Source organism: Rhinoderma darwinii, chromosome 10, assembly GCF_050947455.1.
Source record: "Rhinoderma darwinii isolate aRhiDar2 chromosome 10, aRhiDar2.hap1, whole genome shotgun sequence".
Lineage (NCBI taxonomy): Eukaryota > Metazoa > Chordata > Amphibia > Anura > Rhinodermatidae > Rhinoderma > Rhinoderma darwinii.
This window is the reverse complement of record NC_134696.1, coordinates 77,605,159-77,625,860: the sequence shown is the minus strand read 5'-3', so window position 1 is coordinate 77,625,860 and position 20,702 is coordinate 77,605,159. Positions and strand designations below refer to the sequence as shown.

Genomic DNA, 20,702 nt, shown 5'->3' with positions numbered 1-20,702 from the left:
CCGCCATTACAGCCGGATATCCGCTGTAATACACCGCTGACATCCGGCGATGATGGCACCGACTTCGCTTCTGAGCCGGTGCCATGCATTTGTCGTATGGATACGGCAGAATGCGGGAAGCACTAGCTTTCCATGGCGTATCCATACGACCAATGTCTGGAAGTGGTTAAAGTTGAAAAATAAAAAAGAAGCAAAAGAAAAAATAGGTGATGTTAAATTTAAAAAGAAAACAACACATTTTATACAATAAACAGTCTCAATACATAAAATATACACATTTGGTATCGTCGCGACCGTAATAACACATTTATAGCGTCCTTCATGTTTACACTGTTATAAAATAAAAAAAACTGCTTTCTTTCACTTATTAATGAGACACGAGGTATTATGAATTTTGAACCTCCTTGTGCCTCACATTAATAGTAATTAACCCCATCATGTATCTCACACATTAACCCAATGTTGTCCATTATGACTGTGAGGAACATGATGGGGTTAATTACTGTTAATGTGAAGCACATGGAGGTTCCAAATTTATCACACCTCGCACCTCACATCAGAAAATGGAAGAACTTTTTATTTTATTATTATTATTGTCAAAGTATTGTTTTGGTATCCAGTATTTCAATACTACTCGAAGTATCGGTATCGAAGTCTAAATTCTGGTCTCTTGACAACCCTTCTTCCTTGTGGATTTCACGTCTGATCCCATCCAAAATCTTTCCATTTTTTCTTTTTGGGTGATGCAAAAAAACAAAACAATATTTCCAAAGCTGTACTGTGTGAACAAAGCTTTATTCTCTATATTATAATATCTTCATTTTCTATTTCCGGAAAAGTTGTACAGGAAGTTATAGTAAATGTGCCAAATGCACAATATAAAGAAACCAAAATTAAACATGAGGGCAAAGAATTGAGAAGGGGAAAATAAAAAAAATATACAGTCTGTCACTCAGACCACCGCCTGCCGGCATTTCTTTTATATTTTCTTATCCTTCTTTTTACATATCACATGCATATCTTAAACCCCTCATCATGTACATGTGACTGTTGTCAGCAGAGCCCATCTCTTGACAAAGTATATGTTAAGGCCCTTTTACATTGGCCAATTATCGGGCAAACGAGCGTTCATCAGCTGGTCGTATCGTTTTAAATACTGAAAATATTATCGTTGTCTGCAGCATATCTCCCTGTGTAAACCAGGAGATGCGCTGCTGACATGATAGAAATGTATGGGGACGAGCGCTCGGAGTAACGATCGCTCGTCCCCCATCTTAGCTCTTGTGAAAGGAGCAAACGAGCACCGATCAACGAGCTGTCTCGTTGATTGGCGTTCGTTTACACGGCCCGGGCCATGTATAAGTACCTTGACTCTACCAGACATTCATAGGCCTCGTTCATTCCTGCGTTCAGCTTTCCGTTGAGGAACAGGACAACGGAAAACTGGAAGCGTAGGTTCTGTTGGACAATGGACACCACCGTTGGCTGATCGAATTCATTGACTTTAATGGATTCCATTGGGGTGTCTGTGGTTTCAGCGGAAACAAAAGCGCAGCATTCTGCACTATTTCCAGTATTCTCGTCCAGATCTACGACGGAGTCCCCTAACGGAGCCTACAACGCAGATGTGAACAAGGTCTTCTTTCAGGGAAAATTAGCGTTTCATTTTTTTTATTCCTGCCAGTTCTATTTGACAGCTGAATAATCTAATGTTAATAGCTAATCTACGTATTACTTTTGTCTTGCAGCCTGCCAAAGTTGTCCAAGGCTTGGTTGGTTTGAGAAATCTTGGTAACACGGTAAGTTTTATTTGTTTTTATTACTTATTCAAGCAGTAATCTGCATATGCTTTTATTAAGGGTGGTTTCACGTGTCATTTTGATGCAGTTTTTGAAGCCAATGCCAGGAGTGGACTTTAAAGGGAGAGGAAATATAGAGGAAAGATGCTACTTCTCTTCTTTTTTTTTTTAATCCACTCCTGGTTGTGACATAAATAACTGCATCAAAATAGCACGTGTGCAAGGACCATAACGGAGTATACTGGGAACTGATTGGAAATTGTTACGGTACCTGTTCACAGTACAGAACCTTATCTGTGTGTATAGTATACATTGTTGCTATTTTGCCTTATCTGAGGGCCTGTTCACGTCAGCGTTGCCCTTCCGTTGAGGGGTTCCGTCTGAGGTTTCCATCAGGTTAACACCTCAACGGAAAGGCAAACGGAAACCGTAGCTTCCGTTTCCCACACCATTGATCTCAATGGTGACGAAAACCTTGTTAATGGTTTTCGTTGTGACAGGGTTTCCGTTGTTTTGACAGAACCAATAGCGCAACCTCTGATGGAACCCCTCAACGGAAGGGCAACACTGATGTGAACAGGCCCTAAGCCTCCACCAGTAGGATAGAGATATAATTTAAAGGGGGTTTTACACAGGACGATTATTGGGCAGACGAGCGTTCCTATAACGCTCGTTGCCGATAACTGCCCTGTGTAAACAGGGGAAGGATCAGCAGATAACCGAGCAAACACTCGATAATCTGCAGGTCGTATCATTTTAAAACAGTGAAATATTATCGTTGTCGGCATCACATCTCCCTGTGTAAACAGGGAGACGTGCTGCCGGTGTAATCATAATGTTTTTGGGACGAGCGATCGGAGGAACGACCGCTAGTCCCCATCCATAGCTCCATGTGACAGGAGAAAACGAGTGCCAATCAACGATGTCTCGTTGATCAGTGCTCGCTGCACCGGCCTCAACTCGTCCACCATCTAATAATTAAGATAATTGCAAAGTGAGCTACAGGAAGCTTCTTGTGTCTGCTCTACTGGCCAGTGTGCCAACTGGATCTCTGCCCTGTTTACACGATGATCAGGTACGAGTGCTCGTTCACCCGATCGGCCCATCTAAAAGGGTCTTTAGTTAAAGAGGTATTCCCGATAAGGAGGAGCTTGTATGCATGCGCCCGCCGCTCTTCTCACGGTCTATGAGAATGATGAAGAACGATTCACAGAATTTCCATAGACATTGAATAGAGTGGCAGGAGGAGCATCTGGGGGATCAGGACCCACCCAATCTCCCGATTGATGGGGCCCCCAGCGATCAGAAAAGGATCACCTGTCCTGCAGATAGGTGATTTATTATATTGGCAACACCCCTTTCATATTACTGATGACAAGCTACTTGGGTTTTGTTGTCGATGGTCTGTTTGAGGGAATTTGACATGTGTATCCTTGTTCACAGTGCTTCATGAACTCCATTCTTCAATGTCTGAGTAATACTAAGGATCTGAGGGACTATTGTTTGCATAACTCACATAAACGTGACCTGAACTCGAAGACCTGCAATACAGCAATTATGGCAGGTGGGTAATAACCGACACAAAGTCTCAATGCAAAGGCAAAAATGTGAATCTTTATAGAATCACAGCCATTTTAATATGGGATTTTTATCCTGCCCAAAAAGGTTGTTTGCTGTTCCTAATTTATCTATATATATGCTGTAAAATCTGGTCTGTACCAGATCGTATAGGATCATTTTTGCCAAAATACAGTTGTGTACTAGGCAATTGTATATACAACAGAAATAAGCCTAATATGTATTTTTATCTGATTGCTTCTTATAAAGGAAGAGTCAGATAATATAACTACATTTTTGTAAATGCAATTCCCTATAATATAATCCTACAGTTGTAACAGAGCTGAATTTGTCGTTTTACTTTAACAAGCTTACAATAGTTAAGCAGGTAAACCTTCGAGGATTCCTGCGCCTGTTGCCCCATTAAATGGTTTCTGATCTAAAAAAACAAATGTAATAGTAGACAAATGGAACCTGCGTAAAAACATAACCCTTTATCAATCATTTCTGCATTTATTTAGAGGGTGTTGATACTAATGTGTAGTTAAGGTACGAACTTTTAGGGTAGGAACAAACTAGGAGTAAACACTATGGATTTTCCGCAATGATTTTATTGCGGAAAATCTGCAGCGTAATACAGTAGCAGCAGTGTGGGTGAGATTTCAACAAATCTCATCTCCACACAGCGGAAAAAAATCAGCCGGAAAAAACGCACATAAATTGACCTGCGGTGCGGTTTCTTCAGCCGCAGCATGTCAATTGATGCTGCGGAATCCCTGCTCTTGTGTTGTGGGTTTTCTCCATTAAGTTTTCTCCATATAAGTAGCGTGTGTTGCGACATTCCGATGCAAAAATCTCAAATAAGGGGAAAAAAAAAAGATTCTTACCCAGACCCTTTTACCCAGTTTCTTCTACAGTCCGTCCTCCTGGGATGATGTTTCATCCCATGTGACTGCTGGAGCAGTCACATGGCCTGCAATGTCCTCCAAGGAGGCCGGACCACGCACAGAAGAGAGGGGGGGGGGGGTGAGTATGAACGTTGATTTTTTTTTTTTGTTTGTTTTTTGATGCGGTTTTTTGGGCGGCATTCCCTGCGGCGTTCAGCTTGACGCAGCGTAGCCGCCCTGAGCACACTGTGTGTGTTCCTAGCCTTAGCGTCAGCACATTCAGTATTAATACTTTGTAATATACATGTGTATGGGAGCATGAAGCTGCTATAGCGAATGCAGACTCATCCATGACAGTGGCTACAAGGGTGAGCTGCCTTATGCCCTACATCAGTCCCTGGTTATTAGTTCTACTCTTCTGGCAGTGATTTCAATGTATATCATGCAAGCTATTTACTGCTTTGTGTTACAACCACTAGTTCTTGATCACTCATACTGTGATTATATATCACTAAAACCTACGTTCACAGAAAGCCGAACCGCTACTACACCTCAGGGACTGCTGCAATAATGACATGAAAATAGTGTTTTGTTGTATTAATGGTTGCAGTTTTAAATGCTGTTGTCTTCCTCATTGAATTGAATGGGGAAAAAATAGAACAAGGGGGTCATACATGTATTTATATGATGTTTGTTTGGGCCCTGAGGCTCACTTTATACTTAACAGTAAATATTTAAGACCCCCTTTTTTCTGGCTGCCCCTCAAGGACTGCTGCTTGCTGAGGCAGACCTCCCAGTAAATATATACACATATGTATGTAATAGTTGAAAAAAATTTTGGCCCACATGAGCTGGATTATCAGAATTTCACCCCATTTGGAATATTTGCAGAAATAATTTTTTGTGTATTTTTTCGTTAGCCCTTTAATGACCTGGCCATTTTTTTAATTTTTGGCGACGGGCTGTCAGATGGGGCCACTCACCTCTTACTAACTGCTTAAATTCTGCTGTCGCTATTGACCGCAGCATCTAAGTGGCTGGGATCTGAGTTATCTCCGATGCCAACAGTTAGAGCGGGGTGTCAGCTGTTATATACAGCTGACACACGCAGCATATGGAGCTGGCTCAACCTATGAGCCCGCTCAACCCGTGTCACTCAACGCTTCTTCTGTTTCATATAAGTTTAGATGCGTTCTTGACAAACAGTTCAGCTCGGTTTGTATGTATGATCTATGTCACCTAGTTTTGAAGACCTGCAATATAGGGTTGTTCTTATTTAGCTGCAATACTGAAAGAGAGTTTCCGGGAACAACATGAAACAAGCTGAGGGGTTATCCAGCCCCGGAGCTCAGACAGAGGAGCTAAGAACAGCATATCCCTGGAGCAGAGTGGTGGTTGCTTTATTTGGAATCTGATACACGTAGCTCCACACCAGATCATCTGGTTTAGCATTCTATATTTCATCATTAAAGAGGTTTCCTCACCACATACAATCCCTGTCATATAGGAGCGGCCTCACGGCTCCCTGCCATACAGCAAGTTTTGCCGGGGGAACTGTGGCCAGCCAGACATTTCCCAGACATGGTGGCCATTCATCTATTGTAATACGAATTACCTGTGTATTACATGTTGTTTATTAGTAGTAGGGACATGTATTCATAAAACAGACCTGGTGTTTTTGTTTAGCAAGAGTGCACAAATCTTTCCAGAGGTAATGACATAGTGGTGACAGGAAGTTTTGTGTACATGCTGTATGTAAGGGAACACATGCAGCGTATAAAACTTTACACAGGTTTATATACATTTCTGGCTACTGTACTCAACAAGCAGTGTCGCTTCTGTTTTTAATATGAGTCATAAACAGAAATAGACACAGACACCAACCTGCTAAGAGCTGCATCTAAAAACTAACTAGGACAAAACGTACGATGAGTCATAGGCACACCTAGCAATAGGCACCAAACACTGGCGAGCTTCATACAGGACATAGATATATGCTGACAAATCTATATACAAACATATATATGTAAACTCATATAGTTCAAAATATTCAGTGTTATTTGCCAGCTCATCTTTCTATATCTTCTCCTCTAGAGTTTGCACGTCTGCTTCAGGCAATATGGACCAGCTCAGTCAATGAAGTAGTGAGTCCTTCTGAATTCAAAACCCAGATCCAGAGATATGCTCCACGTTTCATGGGATACAAGTAAGATCCAAATGTTAATGATATTCATATATGTGGAGCCCATATGCACACGCTGAAGCTCCATTATCACCCACCATCACCTGTCAATACAAGGCAAATGAAAGATAAATATAACAAGATGAAAATCTCTCTATGAATTAGGGATGCACCATGCATCGAAACTTCAATACTGTTTCGATACCGTGCGCCCCCAAACTGTTTGATACCGTTATTTCATGTATTTCGATACTAAGCTGTGCAGTCGCACAGCTACAGTAAGTATAGTAACACATGAATGTATGAGAGCGGGGCTGCGGCTGTGTGATACAGCCATTGCCCCGCCCCGGAGTCCTGACAAGTGTGTGCCGGCAGGATGATGCGATGCGGCCAGCGCTGCACTAATGAACGGCAGCACTGAAGACCAAACATGGCGGGTGCACTGCGAAACACTCCCGTGTTCAGTGCCTGAACCGCCGCTCATTAGTGCAGCGCCGGCCGCATCACCTCGCGCGCACTTCTGGTCAGGAGCGGGACAATGGCTGTATTACAGAGCCGTAGCCCCGCTCTATAACAGCGGAGATCAGAGAAACCTCTCATCTCCGCCGCTATTGCCCAGAATGCTGCGATCAAATTTGACTGCAGCATTCAGGGGAAAATGGGAAGGGGGATGCCCCTTGGATCGCATCACAGGAATCCCTGTGACACGACTGAGGGACATACCATATATGGGCAGACAGCCCAGGGTCCATTGAAGGACCCCAGGGCTGTCTGACCATATTTCCTGTTAGGGCATGCTTAGGTATGTTCCAACAACTGCCTGTGTACTATCCATACACAGGATAATGTACTAGCATATAAATATATGCCAGTACGTTAAAGTTTAAAAATAAAGTAAAAACATAAAGTAATGTTAACCCGTTAGTGACCGGCCCATCGTGTTTCTACGTCGGTCACTAACTGGCCTTATTCCGATGCCATAGACTTTTTACGCCGCGGCTTCGGAATAAGTTTACAGAGCAGGGAGCTGTCAAATCTCCCTGCTCTTAGCTGCTAGAGGCAGCTGAGGGCTGGAAGTGTCCCTGCTCTGCCGTGTGAGATCGATATTAGTATCGATCTCACACGTTTAACCCCTCGGATGCGGTGCTCAATAGCGAGCACCGCATCTGGGTGGTTTTGGAGAGAGGGAGGGAGCTCCCTCTCTCCCCCACCGACACCCGGCGATACGATCGCCGAGTGTCTGTGTCTGCGATGGCAGCCGGGTCTGCCTGTAGTGTATGCCTGCTAGGTCATGCCTCTGGCATGACCTAGCAGATGCCTGTCCGTTTTAAACGGACAGGCATAATACACTGCAATACAAAAGTAATACAGAATCGGACTAATGGGACTAGTCCTAATGGGACTAGTCCTAATGGGACTAGTCCTAATGGGACTAGTCCTAATGGGACTAGTAAAAAAGTTTAAAAAAAAGTTGAATAAAGTTAATTAAAAAAAAAAAATGAAAAACCCAGCTTTTCCCCTTACAAAATGCTTTACTATTAAAAAAACAAAATAAAGTTAAAAAGTTACACATATTTGGTATCGCCGCGTCCGTAACGACCCCAACTATAAATCTATGACATTATTTAACCCGCACGGTGAACGCCGTAAAAAAATTAATAAAAAACTATGGAAAAATTGCTGTTTTCTGTGAATACTGACTTTAAAAAAATGTGATAAAAAGTGATCAAAAAGTCGCATCTACTCCAAAATGGTACCAATAAAAACTACAAGACGTGTCGCAAAAAATAAAGCTCTCATACAACCGCATCGGCGAAAAAATAAAAGCGTTACGGCTCTTCAAATATGGAGACACAAAAACAAATAATTTAGAAAAAAAAGTGTTTTTACTGTGTAAAAGTAGTAAAACATACAAATTTGGAATCGTTGCAATCGTAACTACCCGCTGAATAAAGTTATTGTGTTATTTATACCACACGGTAAACGGCGTAGATTTAGGACGTGAAAAAGTGGCGAAGTTTCAGATTTTTTTTCTATTCCCACCCCCCAAAAAAAAGTTAATAAAAGTTAATCAATAAATAATATGTACCTCAAAATGGTGCTATTGAAAAATACAACTTGTCCCGCAAAAAACAAGACCTTATACAGCTATGTCAACGCAAAAATGAAAGAGTTATAGCTCTTGGAATGCGACGATTGAAAAACGTAAAAAATAGCTTGGTCATTAAGGTCCAAAATAGGCTGGTCATTAAGGGGTTAAATAAAATAAAAACACATACACCTTTTTTTACAATAAACATTAACATAAGTCTCAATACATAAAACATACACATATTCAGTATTGGCGCGGCCGTAATAACCTGCACAACTATTTTTTTGCATCATTTATGATTTGTACTCTGTAAAAAAATAAAATAAAAACTGCTTTCTTTCACTTATTAATGTGAGGCGCGAGGTGCGATGAATTTAACCACCATGTTCTTCACATTAATAGTAATTAACCCCATCATGTACCTCACACATTAACCCATTATGACTGAGAAACATGATGGGGTTAATTACTATTAATGTGACGCACATTCAAAATTCATCATCACACCACGTGCTTCACATCAGAAAACGGAAGAACTTTTTATTTTTTATTTTTTTATTACTGTTAGCAAAGTATCGTTTTGGTATCGCAATACTACACAAAGTATCGTTTTGGTATCGCAATACTACACAAAGTATCGGTATCGAAGTCCAAATTCTGGTATCGTGACATCCCTACTATGAATACTTCAGGGAAGATTGGAATTCTGTTAACGTGGCTTGTATCAATAGGAACTACTATAATGAACAAATAGTAAATATAGATCACATCTGTTTTCTTTTTCAAACTCAATCTGTCCTCTGCTGGATGCCTATGGCAATGTCTTGTCTTGTAGTCCTAGAGGACATGTCGGACCAACCATACTGCAGCGTTCTCTCTCTTGTCTTCCACCACGGTATGATGTGTCTGTGTCTCTCCTCCACATAGTTAACCTGGAATGTCCTATAGCACTACAGAACATTTCTAGGGACGATTAGAATAAATATCTCAGACACACAGTGGAGGATGAAGCTTATTGAGCCTGAACAGGAGAGAAAACTGACATTCGTTATATGGATCATGTATTTATTATAGTGATTGCTATTGATACAAGCATGTCTCCCTGATTCCAGCGCTATTCTTTTTCTAAACCCGCCCTCCCCCACGCCCGTTCCAGAGATATGGCCCATTGTTGTGTTGGCTACTTGTATACTAATTTGCTGTATATAGCCAACGGGGTGTGGCTAGCTTCCCAGCCTCTGATGCTGACCAATCAGCGCAAGGCAGCTTGAGGATAGTTCAGACACTGTTGGCTAACTACAGCAAATTAGCATATAGGGAGTGAACACAACAGTGGGTCGGTCCAGTAAAAAAAAAAACAGCGCTGGTATGAGGAAAACGGCGCTGTTCAGGTCCGTAAAGAAGTACAACAGTTCTCTTTAATAGGTACTTATATCACCATAGTACAGAGTATAAGTCAAAACAACAATGGAATGAAGGTACGACAGGGTTAAATCCAACATAGTGTATAGTCTACAATGGGTTCAATAAGAAAAACCGATAATGTTGCAGAAACTCCCAGTGAAGAACATGTTGTGAGGGAGCGTAAACTCCACATATTACCCTACTATCTAGGTATACTCTGTCTACAAAAAACAGCGAACACCTAAAACATATATAACAAGACAATAGACTGCCACAACAAGGAAGGAAGCAAAGAGATATCCTAGTCTTACATGGGTACATAAAAGGAGACTAGTACAGGCAATATGCAACGCCATGGTGGTCTAGACGAATCATACATATCCCATGGTGACCAGACAGCATGAAAACCATCCAATTGATTGTTCAAGGAGGCTGTCAAGGACTCCATTCTTCTCACCGCTCTAATTCTAGTATGCAAATCTGTCCAAATAGGAGGGCTAGTTCTTTTCCAATGAGCCGCTATGAGACATTTAGCGGCAGTAAGCACATGTAATAGCAATCGGGAGCCTACTTTCCGTAATCCTTTCGGCGGTACATTGAGGAGAAAAGTCATAGCTGTCAGAGGAAGTCGGACACCCAATAGTATATGAACTAAACCATTGACCTCCCTCCAGAAGGGACGAAGTAATCGCCAATCCCAGAAGATATGAGGAAGCGTCTCGCTGTCGCTGCAGCATCTCCAACACCTGTCTGAAACGTGAGGGTAGATACGATGGAGAAAATCCGGAGTATGATACCAATGCATCAGAATCTTATACTGGTTCTCTTTATAGGAAGCACAAAGACATGACTTTGCAGCTTGAAACCAGATCATTTGCCACAGCGACAGGGGGAGTTCCCTACTTAGGTAGGTCTCGCACTTAACCATATAGCCAGGTTTGGCAGCCATACGCCCACCTGGAGAGGAGAGAATATTGTAAATCTCAGAGATTAGACCACTAGTGGAGGTGGTAGTTTTGCAGAGAATTTCAAAGGACGTAGGTTCAGAGAAACTATAATCTGCAGGAAGAGAGTTGGCAAAATGGGTAATCTGTAGATAGCCGAAGTACGCGTTAGCGGACAGGCTATACTTAGTTTGCAACTTTGAAAATGGTAAAAGAGTTCTCGATCACGGGTCTATGATGTCAGCAAAATAAAATAGGCCAGCTATACGCGACCAAGGCGTATTTTCTCTTTTATTGGCATTTCTACCCATGTTTGAGTTACTCTAACTACAAGTAAACTATATAGAAAATATACATGACAATCCTGTTATAATACACATAGCATAGGCTATAACCGTACACAGTATCTTCTATACACTTCAGGCTTCGTTCACACCTATGTGAGTGTGCTCCGTTATTCTGCTCCATCAGAGGAGCAGAACAAGGGAGTAAGGACGCCGGTAGCCAACGGAACCCATTGACTTTATTAGAGGTGTCCATTATTTTACTGGAGACAATAGCGCAGCAGAGCCTCCAACACAGATGTGAACAAGGCCTTAGTAGGTTTATCTTTTAACCTTGTGTTTTATGTTCAACTAATTTTGTTACTTTATTTCTGTTTTTGATTACAAACTAAAGAATACAATGACTCAGTTACTGCATAATAGTAACTAACTGCATTATTATTATTATTATTATTACAAGGTAAGATTGTTTTACGTCATAACCCATTATTACTCAAGTGCTTTCTAGAAGAATTGCAGTAGCCCTGCCCATTGTCAGCATTGTTATATCATTTTAATGTGGTATACATATAATCCAGTTTGAAGCCTGTGAATGTGTTATTGCTCATATTTTTTCTTATTGCACTTACAACTAACAAGGCTGCTCAAAATGTATCACATAAACAGCCCCGTGCACTCACATGTAGATTCATTCTTATAAGTAAGCAAACAAAATATCAGTAAGTTCCATGCATAACAGTTCCCTAATACACTTATTTTGGTATTTCTCCCTATACTTGTAGTTCAGTTCATATAAAACTATGCATGAATGGTGAAGGAAATAGATTCCCAGGAGACGTCGTTTAGATCAAATTTATTCATTGAAGTATAGGAGAAATGGAGCTAATCTGCAAACATAAGAAAGATTTTGTGCCTGAATAAGAGGTGAAAATGAGCCAGGTTTTTTAACCCCTTAACGCTCCAGGACATACTATTATGTCATGGTAAGTGCATCGTTCGCGCTCCATGACATAATAGTATGTCATGGAGTAAACACGGCGCCGTTCGCGCGGGGCGCGTTCATGAGCTGTGATAGCTGCTGTTTCCGACAGCAGACTATCACTGCTCAATGTGCCGGGACCGATCGCGGAGCTCCCCCGCCGATTAACCCCTCAGAAGCCGCGTTCAATAGCGATCGCGGCTTCTTAGGGGTTAATCCGCCATCGCCGGCCTGCTACACGATAGCGGCCGGCGATGGTGACTATGGCAACCGGACACCAAACAATGGCGTCCGGCTATGCCATAGACGGAAGCCTAGTGGGTCCTGACAACGTCAGGACCCACTATGCTTGCTGTCAGTGAGTAGCTGACAGCTCTAATACACTGCACTACGTATGTAGTGCAGTGTATTAGAATAGCGATCAGGGCCTCCTGCCCTCAAGTCCCCTAGTGGGACAAAGTAATAAAGTAAAAAAAAAGTTAAAAAAAGTTGTGTAAAAATAAGAAAATAAAAGTATTAAAAGTAAAAATCCCCCCTTTTCCCTTATCAGTCCTTTATTATTAATAAAAATATATAAACAAACAAACTATACATAATTGGTATCGCCGCGTCCGTAACGGCCTGAACTACAAATTTATTTTGTTATTTATCCCGCACGGTGAACGCCGTAAAAAAAAAATAATAATAAACCGTACCACAATCACAATTGTTTGGTCACTTCACCTCCCAAAAAATGGAATAAAAAGAGATCAAAAAGTCACATGTACCTAAAAATGGTCCTGATCGAAACTACAGTTCGTTACGCAAAAAATAAGTCCTCGCACGGCTTTATTGATGGAAAAATAAAAAAGTTCTGGCTCTTAGAATAAGGTAACACAAAAAGTGAATGATTGTTTACAAAACGTATTTTATTGTGCAAACGCCATAAGACATAAAAAAAACTATAAACATCTGGTATCGCCGTAATCGTATCGCCCCGCAGAATAAAGTGAATATGTCATTTATAGCGCACGGTGAACGCTGTAAAAAAAATAGAATAAAAAAACAATAGTAGAATTGCTGTTTTTTAGTCACCGCGCCACTTAAAAATAGAATAAAAACTGATCAAAAAGCCGCATGCACCCCAAGAAAACTACAATGGATTCCTCAAGGGGTCTAGTTTCCAAATTGGGGTCACTTTTGGGGGGTTTCCAATGTTTTGGCACCACAAGACCTCTTCAAACCGGACATGGTGCCTAATAAAAAAGAGGTCTCATAATCCACTAGGGGCTCCTTTGCTTCGGAGGCCGGTGCTTCAGTCCATTACCGCACTATGGCCACATGTGGGATATTTCTCAAAACTGCAGAATCTGGGCAATACGTATTAAGTTGCGTTTCTCTGATAAATCCTTTTGTGTTATAAAAAAAATGGTATAAAGAGGATTTTCTGACAAAAAATAAAAAGTAAATTTCACCTCTACTTTGCTCTAAATTTCTGTGAAACACCTAAAGGGTTCATAAACTTTCTAAATGCTGTTGTGAATACTTTGAGGGGTCTAGTTTCTAAAATGGGGTGTTTGATAGGGGTTTCTAATATATGGGCCCCTCAAAGCAACTTCAGAACTGAACTGGAACCTAAAAAAATAAATAAATCAGGCAATACTTCGCTTCTTACATTATACTGATAATGAGCCGTGCCCACCCCGAGATGGCCCCAGTTTTGACCGTTTGTATAAACAGAGACCCCTATTAGACCGTTTCAGTGCCCGGTTTTCCCAAGCATACACCCCCGAGAAGTGTATTTCTATTGATGAGTCCCTGGTACATTTTAAAGGGAGGGTTCAATTCCGCCAGTACCTGCCGGGTAAGAGGGCAAGGTATGGCGTGAAGATGTATAAGCTGTGTGAGAGTGCATCAGGGTATACCTACAGATTTAGGATATATGAAGGAAAGGCCACCCCCAAACCAGACTGCATCCTGGACTACAATAGGTACATGGGAGGGATGGACTTGTCAAATCAAGTCCTGAAGCCCTACAGCGCCATGCGGTGTGGTATAAGAAGCTGGCCGGGCACCTCATACAGATGGCTTTGTACAATGCGCACGTGCTACGTCGATGTGCAGGCCAGAGGGGAACTTTCCTGGAATTTCAAGATCTAATCTTTAGGGACCAGGAAGGGGGGGCACCCAGTACTTCTGGAAGCGAGGCCACACGCATCGTACCAGGGCAACACTTTCCAGGAGAAGTTCCCCAAACCGGTGGAAAGGGAAAGAGTCAAAAGAGGTGCAGAGTCTGCTATAAGAGGGGGATAAGGAAGGACACAATATACCAATGTGAAACGTGTCCCGAAAAACCAGGGCTCTGTATAAAAGATTGTTTTAAAATGTATCATACATCCCTTGATTTTTAATTTACCCTGATGCACTCCGCACAGCTTACCCCCCTCATCTTTCCCTTCTGAGCCCTGCCGTATGCCCAGGCAGCTGATAACAGCCACATGTAGGGTATTGCCGTACCCAGGAGAACCCACATTACAATTTAAGTGGTGTATATCTCCGGTGGCGCATGCTGGGCACAATATATTGGACACTGACATGCCATATATATATATAAAATTGCAAATCTCACCCTGCACCATCTGATGCGCATTATCTTTTACACAGTACCTGTGGGGTCAAAATGCTCACTACACCTCAGGATGAATGTCTTAAGGGGTGTAGTTTTTAAAATGGGGTCACTTCTCGGGTGTTTCAACTGTACTGGTACCTCAGGGGCTTCTGCATACATGACTTGGCACCAGAAAATCCCCAGTAGGCCAAATGGTGGTCCTTTCCTTCTGAGCCCTCCCATGGGCCCAAACGGCCGTTTATCACCACAAATGGGGTATTGCCGCACTAAGGACAAATTGGGCAACAAAATGGGGTATGTTGTTCCTTGTGAAAATAAGAAATTTTGATCAAAAATTACATCTTATTGGAAAAAATATCATTTTTTTCATTTCACAGCCCAATTCAAATAGGTGCTGTGAGAAAACTGTGCGGTCAAAATGATAACAAAAACCATAAATGAATTCCTTGAGGGGTGTAATTTCCAAAATGGGGTCACTTCTGGTGGGTTTCCATTGTTTTGATACCTCAGCACCTCTTCAAACCTGGCATGCTGCCTAAAATATATTCTAATAAAAAAGAGGCCTCAAAATGCACTAGGTGCTTCTTTGCTTCTAGGGCTTGTGTTTTAGTCCACGAGCGCACTAGAGGCACATGTGGGACATTTCTAAAAACTGCAGAATCTGGACAATACATATTTAGTAGTATTTCTCTGGTAAAACCTTCTCTGTTACAGAAAAATTTTTTATAAAATTGAAATTCAGCAGAAAAAATGAAATTTGCAAATTTCATTTCCACTTTGCTTTAATTCCTGTGAAATGCCTGAAGGGTTAAAAAACTTTCTATATGCTGTTTTGAATACTTTGAGGGGGTCTAGTTTTTCAAATGGGGTGTTTTATGGGGGTTTCTAATACATAGGCCCCTCAAATCCACTTCAGAACTGAACTGGTACCTTCAAAAAAAGGCTTTTGAAATTTTCTTAAGAATATGAGAAATTGCTGTTTATGTTCTAAACCTTGTAACGTCCAAGAAAAATAAAATAATGTTCAAAAACCGATGCCAATCTAAAGTAGACATATGGGAAATGTGAACTAGTAACTATTTTGGGTGGTATAACCGTCTGTTTTTCAAGCAGATGCATTTAAATTCTGAAAAATGCTATTTTTTGTAAATTTTCTCTAAATTTTGCAATTTTTCACAAATAAACACTGAATATATCGACCAAATTTTACCACGAACATGAAGCCTAATGTGTCACAAGAAAACAATCTCAGAATCGCTTGGATAGGTTTAAGCATTCCGACGTTATTACCACATAAAGTGAAATATGTCAGATTTGAAAAATGGGCTCTGAGCCTTAAAGGGAACCTGTCACCAGCATTTCACCTATTAAACCAGCAATACCTGGTGGTAGTGGGTGAAAAATCATTTCTATATAACCTATAATTGTCTTCTTAGTCGGCTCTGTAGCTTTAGTATTCAGTGTTTTAGTGTTCCCACACCGTATGCTAATGAGCAGAAAAGAGTCAGATCTTCTCTTGAAAAGAGTCATATTTTCATTCCTCAAGTCTTTCCGTGCTTCCCCGGCCTCCTTACTTTTGATTGACAGCTCATTGCCTTCCCCCAGCGCACAAAATCCTGCGCTTGTGCATTGATATCTTCTGGTGTGTGCGCACAAAGGGACGCCGGATTATTACGATAAAAAGCGCAAAATGTTTGCAGACCGTTATTTACAGTCGGGGGAGGAGTTTAGGAGAGGAGATAATGGCAATGAACTTTTGACAGCAGCGGCCAGTGAGGGATAAGTGAAGTTCAATAGGTGAAATTCTGGTGACAGGTTCCCTTTAAGGCCAAAACTAGGCTGCGTCCTTAAGGGGTTAAGAGATGTGCCCCTTATAATACATTTAGCGCAAATACGCCAACCTCCCCCCCCCTTCAATTTAACAGGCGTAAAATACGTCTTACCAGTCTTATTAAATGTGAACCAATGTATACTAAAAAAATAACAAGTTTTAAAAATTAGTAATTTACATACATAACCATTAACCCCTTAATGACCAGGTCATTTTCCGTGTTAATGAGCAAGGATTATTTTTAGTTTTTTTTCACGGTCATATTCCAAGAGTCGTAATTATTATTTTTTTATTCAGTCGACATAGCCGTATAAGGGCTGTTTTTTGCGGGACGAGTTGTATTTTGTAATTGCACCATTTTTAGAGGCTTATAATATATCAATTAACTTTTATTAACTTTATTTTAGGAGGGAATTGAAAATAAGCCGCTATTCCAGCATTGGTTTTCGCGTTATAAATTTACGCCGTTTACTATGCAGTGTAAATAACATGTTAGCGTTATTCTATGGGTCGGCACGATTAAGGGGATACCAAATATGTATAGGTTTTATATGTTTTCCTATGTTTACACAATAAAAACCCTTTTAGAAAAATCTTACTTGTTTTTGCATCGCCGCGTTCCAAGAGACGTAACTTGTTTATTTTTCCGTCAACTTGTTTATTTGTTACTATACCAAAGCATTATTGCCTGTCAGTGTAAAACTGACAGGCAATCTATAGGCATTTGCTGAAGGCAGACCTGCGTGCCTTTGTTAGGCCCCGGCTGCCATGGAAACCCGATTTCTTTGCGGGGGCGCCGATGGGGTGACAGAGGGAGCTCCCTCTGTGAAACACATTAGATGTCGCTGTTGCTATTGACAGCGGCATCTAATGGGTTAAACTGCCGGAATCGGAGCGCGCTTAGATTCCGGAAGTTGCCAGGCTGTGTATAACAGCCATGCTCCTGCCGCTGATCCCGTGGTCACACTGGCAGCACCCACGCGATCAGAGGACGGATATATCCGTCCTTTTGCGGGAACGAACTCCTGCACAGGACGGATATATCCGTCCTTCATCGTAAAGGGGTTAATGTATTGCAGCATATAGCTACATTGCGTATCTGTGTGTACTGTAACTGAAAGCATTATGTGTGACTCATCGCAATGGTCACTGCAGTGACTATAGCCACAATTTAGCAACAAAACTGACTGCCTGTACACGTCTGTATTGGCTGCAACTGTGTTAAAGTGTAGCTAAACATTTAACAAACTTCTGACATATCATAGTGACATTTCAGAAGTTTGGATTGGTGGGAGTCCGAGCACTGAGACCTCCACCAATCGCTAGAATGAAGCAGCTGAAGCGCCCGTGTGAGTGCTCAGCCTCTTCTTGTCTGTTCAGCGTTTTCCGTAAAGCGGATGTATCGGAGTACGGGCTCATAGACTTTCTATTGGGTCCATACACAAACATTTATTTCCGGAAAAAGCCGTACAGACACGAAGCAGCTGCGCGCTCACACGGGCGCTTCAGCTGCTTCGTTCTAGCAATTGGTGGGGGTCTCAGTGCTCGGACTCCCACCAATCCAATCACTATGACATGTCAGAGGTTTGTGAAACGTTTAGCTATACTTTAATCTTAAAGAGATCTGTATTTTAGTTAATATTTATATTCCTCAAACTATTTGGAAGCAATTCTACTTAGAATTCTGCAATATTCCATTCCTCTGAAATTCCTTTTGGAAATGTAGGAATTAACAACAATTGACATCCCCATTGTCAACAGGGGTGTGCTTGCGCAGCCTGACACTGACCATTTTTTGTCGATCGTTTGATCGCTTGCACTATATACTGCAATAGTAATGTATTGCAGTATATCGTGTTTCTGACAGGCTGCCTAGTATGGCCTGCCATGATCCCGCTCCATACTCCCCCCCCCCCCCCCTACTCGGCTATGACATAAGTGTATGTCCTACGTCGTAAAGGCGTTAAAAGCACTCCAACAGTTTATTTTTATTTTTGCACATATAATGCTAACTCACCAGCAATATTCTAGCAGTGTCTTTTGTTTATTCCAAGATCCGTTGCATCCACGTATTCTAAACCCTTTTATTATGGGCAGCTGTGTCATGTGATCTCAGTCTGACCACCAGAATAGACCATGCTCTCATGTGTAGATAGGTCAGTCTCTACTGTGTGGCTGACTTCCGGTGAACCACACGATTACATCATCGCCTATCAAATCCCTCCTGGCAGCTCTTAGACACCGCCACCCCCTAACCAGCGCCACCCTCCTTGTTCCTTTGTATGTTCCCTTCATGATATTGCTGCTGAAGAGAGAATTTCTGCCCTATCTAAGGGAGCAGCAGTGCAGTGATATAATAGGGGAGTCCATACAATGATTAGCTGTAGAGTTATAAGCCCCCTGACTCACACTAACTGTTTATACTATCTGTGTGCTGTGTGCAGAGTCCAGTGTATTTGTATGAGATGCTGCTCATTGTCTCATGCTTATAGAACAGACATGTGGAAACCTATCACAAGCAGGAGACAGACTAAAGCTGCATCACATAGAATACACTGAGACTCTGCAGCTGGGGACAGAAGTTATATGTCTCTGATCTATCACTTGCTGCAATTAGATAGGACTCCGAGCAAGTGCAGTGTGATGAGACTCCACCCCCTCTGCAAAGCCAGAAGCATCATGGGAAATGTAGGCTGCATTAGGGGAACCATATCTGAGGGGAAGAAGGAACCAAGAGGGCAAACAAGCCATAAATGGCACATCAACTAAAACGGGTATAAACAAGACGTATACAGGAGCCTCTACATTATTCTTTAATAGCAACCTATGCTGCACTATATAGGCAGAAAAAAAATATTGCTGCAGTGCTTCTTTAACCCTTTAATGACCAGCCTATTTTAGACCTTAATGACCAAGCTATTTTTTAAGTTTTTCCATCGTCTCATTCCAAGAGCGATAACTTTTTTATTTTTGCGCCGACATAGCTGTATAAGGTCTTGTTTTTTGCGGGACAAGTTGTATTTTTTAATAGCACCATTTTGAGGTACATATTATTTATTGATTAACTTTTTTTGGGGGGGGAATAGAAAAAAATCTGACATTTCGCCACTCTTTTTTGTGTCCTAAATCTACGCCGTTTACCGTGTGGTATAAATAACACAATAAGTTTATTCAGCGGGTTGTTACGATTGCAACGATACCAAATTTGTATAGTTTTTGTATGTTTTACTACTTTTACACAGTAAAAACGCTTTCTTTCAAAATTGTTATTTTTTTTGGTCTCCATATTTGAAGAGCCGTAACGTTTTTATTGTTCCGCCGATGCAGTTGTATGAGGGCTTTTTTTTTTGCGGGAAGACCAGTTTTTATTGGTACCATTTTGGAGTAGATGCGACTTTTTGATCACTTTTTAATCCCATTTTTTTTAAAGTCAGGATTCACAGAAAACAGCAATTTTTCCGCCGTTTTTTAATTTCGTTTTTTACGGCGTTCACCGTGCGGGTTAAGTAATGTAATAGCTTTATAGTCGGGGTCGTTACGGACGCGGCGATACCAAATATGTGTAACTTTTTAACTTTATTTTGTTTTTTTAATAGTAAGGGCATGCCCCCACGTGGCGGAATTCCTCCGCAACTGTCCGCATCAATGCCGCACCTAATCCGGGTTGCGGATTACGGCTGCGGATCTGCCCAAAATGTGCAGTAAATTGATGCGGACTAGCTGCTGCGGACTGCGGGAAAAGTGCTTCCCTTCTCTCTATCAGTGCAGGATAGAGAGAAAGGACAGCACTTTCCCTAGTGAAAGTAAACGAATTTCATACTTACCGGCCGTTGTCTTGGTGACGCGTCCCTCTTTCGGCATCCAGCCCGACCTCCCTGGATGACGCGGCAGTCCATGTGACCGCTGCAGCCTGTGATTGGCTGCAGCCGTCACTTAGACTGAAACGTCATACTGGGAAGCCGGACTGGAGACGGAAGCAGGGAGTTCTCGGTAAGTATGAACTTCTATTTTTTTACAGGTAGCTGTATATTGGGATCGGTAGTCACTGTCCAGGGTGCAGAAACAGTTACTGCTTAACTCTTTCAGCACCCTGGACAGTGACTATTTACTGACTTCTCCTAGCAACGCTCCCGTA

General features: G+C 41.7%; 1 protein-coding gene across 2 annotated transcripts in view; it reads left to right on the top strand.

Annotated features, from left to right (window-relative positions):
• Window positions 1-20,702, top strand: part of USP2 (ubiquitin specific peptidase 2) — a 125,507-nt gene that overhangs the window by 64,783 nt on the left and 40,022 nt on the right. For both annotated transcript variants that reach the window (XM_075840089.1, XM_075840090.1), the window contains 3 exons: window positions 1,749-1,799; window positions 3,243-3,363; window positions 6,338-6,449. In XM_075840089.1, coding sequence (XP_075696204.1) covers window positions 1,749-1,799; window positions 3,243-3,363; window positions 6,338-6,449 — 284 coding nt within the window. The remainder of the gene's footprint in view (window positions 1-1,748; window positions 1,800-3,242; window positions 3,364-6,337; window positions 6,450-20,702) is intronic.